The 9,169-nt window shown below is 33.6% G+C and overlaps 1 protein-coding gene across 12 annotated transcripts in view; it reads left to right on the forward strand.

Moving 5' to 3' along the window:
- LOC5573975 (F-BAR domain only protein 2) overlaps positions 1-8,753 on the forward strand; it is a 94,596-nt gene extending 85,843 nt beyond the window's left edge. For all 12 annotated transcript variants that reach the window (XM_021852129.1, XM_021852128.1, XM_021852127.1 and 9 more), the window contains one exon: positions 7,342-8,753. In XM_021852129.1, the coding sequence (XP_021707821.1) occupies positions 7,342-7,463 (122 nt within the window). In that variant the 3' untranslated portion in view covers positions 7,464-8,753. The remainder of the gene's footprint in view (positions 1-7,341) is intronic.
- Positions 8,754-9,169: the final 416 nt, after the last annotated feature.

Genomic DNA, 9,169 nt, shown 5'->3' on the forward strand with positions numbered 1-9,169 from the left:
TCAGTGTATTTTGTTACATTTCGTATAAACGTACACAATAAGTCGAACAATAATTCGTAGCAGTTAACAAATTAACTTTGTTATGATAAATTAAGTCGCATAAAATTTCAAACTAGCTCTCAATAAAATTTATACACTCGCATAGTATACCAATTTTCATCATACAGAATATGCACATATCCCAGACAACCAGAAGTCGCATAACAGTTTACGATCAAAGTCGTTTACTCATACAAATTGCGTCACATTCGCACTAAATGGTGGTTAAAATCGTTTCATCGATGAGTTTCCTCGCATAAAACGCTATTTTACGAGTTCATATGTACATTTCGTAGCAGTTAACAAATTAACTTTGTTATGATAAATTAAGTCGCATAAAATTTCAAACTAGCTCTCAATAAAATTTATACACTCGCATAGTATACCAATTTTCATCATATAGAATATGCACATACCCAGACAACCAGAAGTCGCATAACAGTTTACGATCAAAGTCGTTTACTCATACAAATTGCGTCACATCCGCACTAAATGGTGGTTAAAATCGTTTCATCGATGAGTTTCCTCGCATAAAACGCTATTTTACGAGTTCATATGTACATTTCGTTTAGTTCCGTATACTCGTACAAAGTAATTCGGATCAATCCGTAGCTGCTGTCAAATAAATTTTGTTATCATAAATTAAGTAGCATAAGAGTATAGATTAGTTCGCAATAAAATCTACACACTCGCATTGAATTCTATGTTTCATCGTATAAAATATGCACGTATATCGCCTCCACTTTTGTACGTATAGAGCCTTTTCACGACATCTTATACGTGAAACATTGCAAATATAAGCATCGCATAACGCAAAAGGTGATTTCATTATACATGAATTCTGGTTGTCTGGGTACATCGTCCCACCTTTTGTACGTATTAGTCCATTTGACGACATCTAATACGTATTAATTTCACATATGAATATCGCATAACGCAAAAGGTAATTTGGTTGTTTGGTATTCAAAGTGTCATATTTTCCTCTTGCAATGTATCCTGGTGCAAATTTTTTGAATCTCCAGTAAATCATAAGAATCTTTTCTATATAGTTTTCTCGAGAAAAAGCGTCAAGGATCCTAAAGAAATATTCAGAAATACTTATATTTAAGAACTCCTCCAGGAATCCCTTCAGAAATGCTTCTAACGATTCTCCAGCAACTCTCCTAGGAATTCGCCCTGAAATCTCTCCAGTGATTTCTCAGGGGATGTTTAGATAGATTTCTCTAGAGTTTGCTCCAGGAAATCCTTCATCGGTCCAACGTTGATACCAACCTCAAGTAATTTTCTCAGGGATTTCAAAAATTCTCACAGGATTTCCTTCAGATAATCATCCAGTTATTTTTGCAACCATTCCTTTAAGGCGAAGATAAATCGAAGCCATACCTAAAATTTTCATGTGCATGAATCTGGAGAACCAGATATACGTACAAGCTGAAAACCTAATCGATTAATCACTCGCTGGAGGTGACCAAGGGATCAAATTTCAGCGTAATCGTTTGTAAGGTTCTTCAGAATCATGCTCTTGAAAATTTGAGGTTTGGCTTCGATTTATCTTGACAATGAAAAGATCTTTTGAAAAAATGGTGCAAAAATATCGAGAAATAAAAAAGTTATCGCGATTTGAATATTTTTTTAGCGGTAGAAAATGAAGCTGCCGGTAGAGGGATTAAAGATTCCTCCATGGATTCTGCTAGAAATACAGCATGAATTTCCCCAGTGATTTTTCCACGAAATCTATTAGAAACTCCTCCACGAGTTCCTCCATAAATTCGACCAGTGATCACTCATGAATCTTCTCCAGGAATTTGCTCCACTGTTCCGTAGATTTCTCCTGAAGCCTCTTCCAAATATTTCTCGAGTAATTCCTTAAGCGAAGTGTCCATGGATTATTGAAAAGTTCATTAGCATATTCACACAAAAATGCCGCATAATGTTATTTTTTTTTTCAAAGTAGTTTTTTGGATTCTTCCAGGAAAACTCTGCAAGATACTGTTGGATACGTTTGGAAGTTTTTACAATAACATTTTAATTTTTTTTTTCTGAAAAAGCATCTAGAATGTCCCTATAGGTCAAGCAATTCATTGATAGAACCTGCAAAAGTTCTCCTGCAACAGTTTATTATATATTTCACCAGGAGTTTCACCAGGCTATTCTATAATTTTCTTCATAAAACGTCCCGAATTTGGATAAATTGTTTGAGAGCTTCTTTAGAAAGGTTAGGAGATTATGTTGCAGAATTCTTGAATTTGTTTTGAGGAATCTCTCAAGAAATCTTAGGATTAATTCCAGATGAGCAGAGGACTGAAGAAATTTCTAATAGTTACAGATACAGATAAATACATCTGAACGTATCCTGTTGAATTCTTGAAGGTATCCTTGAAGGTAAACTTTGTGCGTATAGCTGAATAGTATTCTGAATTAATTTTTGAAGTCTACCATAAGAAAAACATAGAGAGAAGCTCAGCATAATATTTCGAGAAATTTTTAGAAACAGAGCTATTCTTTTTTTAGTTTTCCTCTTCTTTTAGACATGAAGTCTATGAAGTTCCCATTCAGCTTTGATTTTAAGATTTAGATTTATGCGATGAGAAATTGTATAAATAGCCCTAGAGCGTTTTTTTTTATTACTGGACGAATTCTTCTTGAAAAGTCCACAAAATTATACAAGAAATTATACTGGAAATTATACAAGAATTTCATGAAAAGACCTTACGGCAAGTTTTTTTTTTAATAATTCTTGCAACCATTTTTATAAAGATTCCTTCCAAAATTTCTCCATAGGCTCTCCCAGAAATTGCAACATAAATTTCCTTAGAGATTATTCCACGAAATCAATTTGAACCTCTTGCACGAGATCCTCAATCAATTCGACCATGGATGAAGTTTCGCCAGAAACTTGCTCCAATGATCCCTAGAGCTCCCCTACAGTCTTTTCCGAGTAACTTTTCAAGTAAAGTGTTCATGAATTATTCAAAAGTTCGTTAAGGGTTTTATAATAAAAAATGCTTCATCATTTTTTCCTGTACTTCCACCGATAATTCCTACATTATTTTTCTTAAGGGTTCCGCCCAGAGATTCGTTACAAAAAATCAAATAATAAATTAAGCAATTTTTTCTAAAGAATAATTCAATATTTCCTTGTAGGTTCAGAAGTACTTTCGAAAAACCTTGCAATGATATATCAGATACTTCACCAGAAGTTTTATCAGTGCTTCCTCTAGAATTTCCTTCAGAAAACCCTCCCATACTGAATCCAAAATCTTGAATTAAGGTACCGCGGGGCAAGTGGGAACGAAAAAAACGATAGTTCAAACAAATTGTTCAATAAAATTTTCAAATGTCAATATTTTTCAAATCCAAAAACACAATCACAATTTGGCAACATTTTTGCTGGTGTGTGCATGAAACTGATCGAATAATTTCGAAATTGTGTAAACCTTGGAAGAAAGTTTTAAAATGAGTAATTGGACGCAGTTACCTCGCTAAACGGGGTAAGTGGGACACATCCAGTTTCATACGACAATCCACATCAGTAAGTCAACCATTACAATGATAGGATTGATAAATCATAGATTTTTAATTTTAAGTAGATATTTGATGTACATAAGGGATCATCCATAAAATACGTAACGTTTTAGGAAGAAAACCTTTATTTAATAGTATGTTACCTCACATCTAATGTTAACTGAAAATTCCTCAATAAAAGCGTAAAGAGGAATTAAACATGTTCAAAATTTATCATTTATAAGTTTTTAATTAAAATGTAGCACATAAACAATCAATAATTAAAGAAATTATAAATATATTTTGCTATTATTCATATGCATGACAGAAAACCACTTAATGGGGTGGAATTGTTTTCCATCATTACTTAATTTGGTAGAAATAACAAATAAAGTTCAAATAAAAGAGAAAAGCAATCGTTTTTATGATGCATTCCAAATTTCATCTTTGTGTTTGTTCAATTTTGAGGTCGTGTTTCATAAATAAAAAAAATAAAAATAATAACAAAGAATAATTACACTTTTCTTCTCCCTCTAATGCAATTACGTAATTTGAGATTGATCTTTTTTGATAAAAATCATTTGTTTAAATGTTTTAGTGCTAGTCTCTAGGAAAATGTATGAAATGTATACGAAAAGTTTTGATTCTGGTTTTTGTTTTGATAAGTCCCACTTACCCCGGGTACAAAGATATTTTGGGGTAAGATAGACCATCAAAAATTTCATATGAAATGAGAACAAAATACTGGTTTATCGTTAGCAGCTTGTAATAATACTTAAAATTGTAGCTTACTGATGGAAATTCGATTTATAACACATTTATTTAATGCGAGTCAATGCAAGACGTGAAACGTGTCACAATGTATCATGAAAATTGAAAATGGCGCTGAACTGACAACTGTTACATGAACCACATGGTAATAAAAATAACAATATGTTTAGTACTAAATACATTCCTTGTCATTGTATCTTCAACTTTCTAGAAGAATACCCCCATGAAAAACTTTTCCTAAGTGAGCTATGACGAAACGCCCCACTTACCCCGGATTCTCACTTGCCCCGGGGTACCTTATATCTGAAAAAAAAAAATCCTTGAACTCCCATGCAGAAATTCGCTGGAGAATGTATGTACAAATTCTTTTAGAACTTCTTAAGGAAATTTCAGGAAATATTTTATTAAATCTATTAAATTTTATTAAATCTTTGGAGAAATATCTGAAATAGTTGTTATTTTAAATTCTGGTTGAATTCTTGCAGAAGTTTAAAACGAAAACCTAGGATGAAATGCTAGTAAGAATTTCAAGAGAATAGAGGACTTATTAGATAAATTCCCTATGTATTCTTCAGAACGATTCCTCTGGAAGTATCCTAGGAAAATCACGTGATTGATTTCTTGAAAGTAACCTGAACGAAAATCTTGGAGGGGTTAGTTGGGAAATCTGTGAAAGAATCACTAAATGAACTACTGAAGAAAACTTTGAGCAAAAATCTGGATAACATTCTGATGAAATTTTGTTGTGTAAATTATAAAAAAAATACATAGGATTAGGAGAAATCTCGTGACATTACTATGTTTTGCCATGGATTGCCAGTTGTCTGTAGGATTTTAGTATTTAACCTACCCCACCCCCTTCCCCCCACATTCAAAATAATAAATTCAGGGTTTCCATAAGCTTGCTAAATAAACATGTTCAATTAGGTTAATAAGAAGTTTCGTTATTAAAAGCAAGGCTAGTAGCTACAAAGTGTATAAAAATACACAGAACTTCAGAGACCTCATGTCTAAAAAGAGAGAAAACAAAACTGAAAAGAGGTCTGTTTCTAAGAATTACTCGAAAGTTTCTTGGCTTGTTCGCGACAAAGCTGGACACATTTATTTTAAAATAAAAGTATTTTGCTGTCAGTTTAATCCAAGACAAATTTTGTTTTCATTTATTTGAATATCGTTAATCATTAGAAACCAAATTATCATTACTTAATAGGGTCCTGAAGCCCTGTCCCAATGTTAGTGCCAAAAACACATGTTTACTCAATTTTTTTATGTTTTTCGTTTGTTTGAGTCCAAAAAGAATTGTTTTATGATTTTTTAGGTTTTGTCACAACCCTTGGCTTAAACTCTAATTTTTGGGTGTATTTTGTTTTCCGTGTCTCTTCAGAAATGTTAGGAAGGAACAACCTTAGTGTTAAAATTAAAACCCATGTGGTGTTTTTGTCGACTAAGCGAATGCCAAACATGATCAAAAGTGTCAAGGTTCATTTAAAAATCCAATTTTAAATTAAAGTTCAAATATGATATAGCCGTTATTTGAGCGGGAAAATTGCTAAATTCGTTGCAGTAACATGCTCTTTCATGAAATTAAATAAAAACAAGATTTCATTAAACATTTTAGGACCCTATTTCATGAAAAGACCTTCCAGCAAGTTTTTCAATATTTCTTGCAACCATTTTTATAAAAAAAATCCTTCAAAAATTCCTCAATGGGTTCTCCCAGAAATTGCAATATTAATTTCCCCAGGGATTATTCCACGAAATCTATTTGGACCACCTGCACGAGATCCTCCATTTATTCCACCAGGGATGAAGTTTCGCCAAAAATTTGCTTCAATGATCCCTAGAGTTCTCCTACAGCCTTTTCCAAATATTTCGCGAGTAACTTTGTATGTAAATTGTTTATGTATTATTTAAAAGTTCGTTTAGGGTACCATACTAAAAATGATTCATCATTTATTCCTATACTGACGCCGACAATTCCTACATAATTTTATTCCAAGGGTTCTGTCCAGATATTGCTTACAAGAAAACCCTCCTGAACTAGGCTAGTTCATCTCGGGACCAACGGCTTTACTTCCCTTCCGAAGGAAGTCGTCACTGAAATTTTTAGTGACTATCTCGGGGATGGGATTCGATCCCAGGTCCTCGGCGTGAGAGGCGTTTGTTCTAACCACTACACCAGGTCCGTCCCCATTACTGAAAATTTTCCAAACATAATTTAAGCCCTTTTTTTCTGAAGATTAATTTAAAACTTTTTTCGAGGTCCAGAAGTACTTTCGGAGAACCTTGCAATGGTACATCAGATATTTTACCAGAAGTTTTATCAGTGCTCACTTCAGAATTTTCTTGATTTTTTCTTGAAATCCCTTGCAAATATTCGTTAGAGAATGTATGTAGAAATTCTTTTAGGACTGGAAATTTATGGAAATATTCAATAAATATTTGGAGGAAAATCTGGAATAGTTTTTACTGGTTGAATTCTTGCAGAAGTTCGAAACGAAAACCTATGACGAAATTGTAATATAAATTTCGAGAGGACTTATTTGAGAAATTCTTGAAAGAATCTTCAGAAGGATTCCTCTGGAAGTATGCTAGTTAAACGCTAATTTCTGGAGTGAATTAAAAAAAATACATAGAGTAATTCTTCTACGAATTTATTAGGGGATTTCTCGTAACATTACTAATTATTACCACGGACTAAGAGTTGTCTGTAGTACCTAAGCATATAGGAGCCAGGATTTTAAACTTTCTTTTTATGTGATTAAACATACAAAAATCCATTGCGACCTGTTATTATTAGATTCAAAGAGTTTTTTGCCCAGTTTGTGTTGCTTTTTTTTAATCTACTTGGCGTATCATAGGCTCAATTGCATTTTGCGCTATACGGAGCCGAATTTTAGTATTTACTTTAGATTTTATTTTCTATTGTTCCAACGGCTACATCTTGTACAAAGATGACAAGTCGTCTACGTTCTGAATAAACTGTTTCGTTCTTCATAATTCTATCTCTCATCCATTTTCTACCAGGTAAATACATCTGCGAAGGGGACGGCATCCGTTCGGTGAAAACACCAACCCCACCGAATGCCGGCATTCTCTCACCTAGTCCATACAGTAACAAATCCGCCGGTTCGGGCGGATCCGGATAGCAAAAGCTCTACTTTTTCGACTAGAAACGATCTGGAGACCGGCAGTGCGGTAAATTCGAACAAACGTGCGCAAGTATGAGGAATGCTAGTCGCACTCTCTAATCTATTACAATTGAATTGTTGTAAAACCACCAAGCTTTGGGGGAAGACTATCGAAGTATCAGATCAGGAGAAGAATGACGTTATTTACCCAGTTATAGTGTTGTCTCTTCAGTTTACGTACACTTGACGTAACCGAACGAAATGTTGCCTTTTTCAAACAGATTATATATAACAGAACCGAAGTACATGTTTATATTAACGTAGACTAGCTAGTTAGCAAATCAGATAAAACCGGCCAAGCCAGCGCTTGTCCGATACTGCTTCTGTAAATACTCAAATTCTGTTCATGAGCAGTCTTATAGCTGCATGTTTCCTTTCAAACTACTTTCCAATTCAACTAATCGACATTTCCAGGCGTGAATATTTATAACACTTTGGGGTAAATCTTTACTTGAATCCTATTACCATAGCATGTACAGGCAGGAAGAATCCAATTGTTACAGTAGATGTAGTTTAAACAAAACCAGAACCATAGTTATATTCGCAGGTACGTCGTTCAAAAACTTTAATACCAATATCGCGCGAAAATTAACTGAAATAATCGTACAACCTGTATCATTTGTAACAAATTTTACAATTTGATTCTTTATATACCCGTCGGATTTCGTTGGGTGCTTAGCTCGGCAGTTAAGTTCAAATTCCAGCAATTTTGACGTAAAATCTTTCTTCATACCCTAAAATTTATTCAGAAAACAAAAACGAATATGGATCTTTCGATCACTACTGAACTGATATTTAGATGATTACAAGCGATCACATAGCAGAGACACTTTGTACATGTACTATTATACTAACTGATAGTCGCCGTTAGGAATATATGTTAGACATATATCACACAACTAAAATAAATTTATTCAAAATCTCACATAATGTTACTAACACAAACCGGGTTCAGTTTTCAACTAATGTGATTGAGGCTCTTCGAAGTTGATTCTTTGGCACAAGGTTACCAAAATGTGAATCAATTTTACAGGAAACAAAAGCCGTAAAACTGAAATGAAAATGTGAACAGTCGACGGCGGAAAAATATACGGTTATTGGAAAACGAAACAAAACTTATTCCTAGGTGATAGGTTTTAGCCGAAACATCCCTAAAAATAGCAGAAAAAAGGAAGAATATATGCGTAAACTACTGCAGTTAGATGTAATTCAGAGGATATTGAAAATAAACCAAGAAATTATACGAAACCGATCATTTAAAACTTATTTGAAAGAAAAACCATTACCATTTTACATCAAAAAGTTGTATGATGATAATAAATCTTCGAGCTGTTTGATGAAATACCTATAAGTAGATGTCATTTAATTCCACTAAAATTTGTGTCTTTTGACAGATACGCGTATTTTGACCTCAACTGTAAGGCCGTCTTCAGTGTCATGTACTAGACTCGACTTGTCGAAAAAAAAAACACTGTCACTGAAAAAAAACACTATCACTGTCAAAAGATACAAATTCTAGTGGAATTAAATGGTATAGTATATATAGCATAGTGAAATGATTCTAGTCTTAAAGAAAAATGCCAAGCAAAAAGGTGCCGCTTATAACCTATTAGCACAACAAGTACTCGGCGACGAGGTTGATGTGAAATTTCTGACTGCAGAAG

The sequence above is a fragment of the Aedes aegypti genome, chromosome 3 (genome assembly GCF_002204515.2).
Source record: "Aedes aegypti strain LVP_AGWG chromosome 3, AaegL5.0 Primary Assembly, whole genome shotgun sequence".
NCBI lineage: Eukaryota > Metazoa > Arthropoda > Insecta > Diptera > Culicidae > Aedes > Aedes aegypti.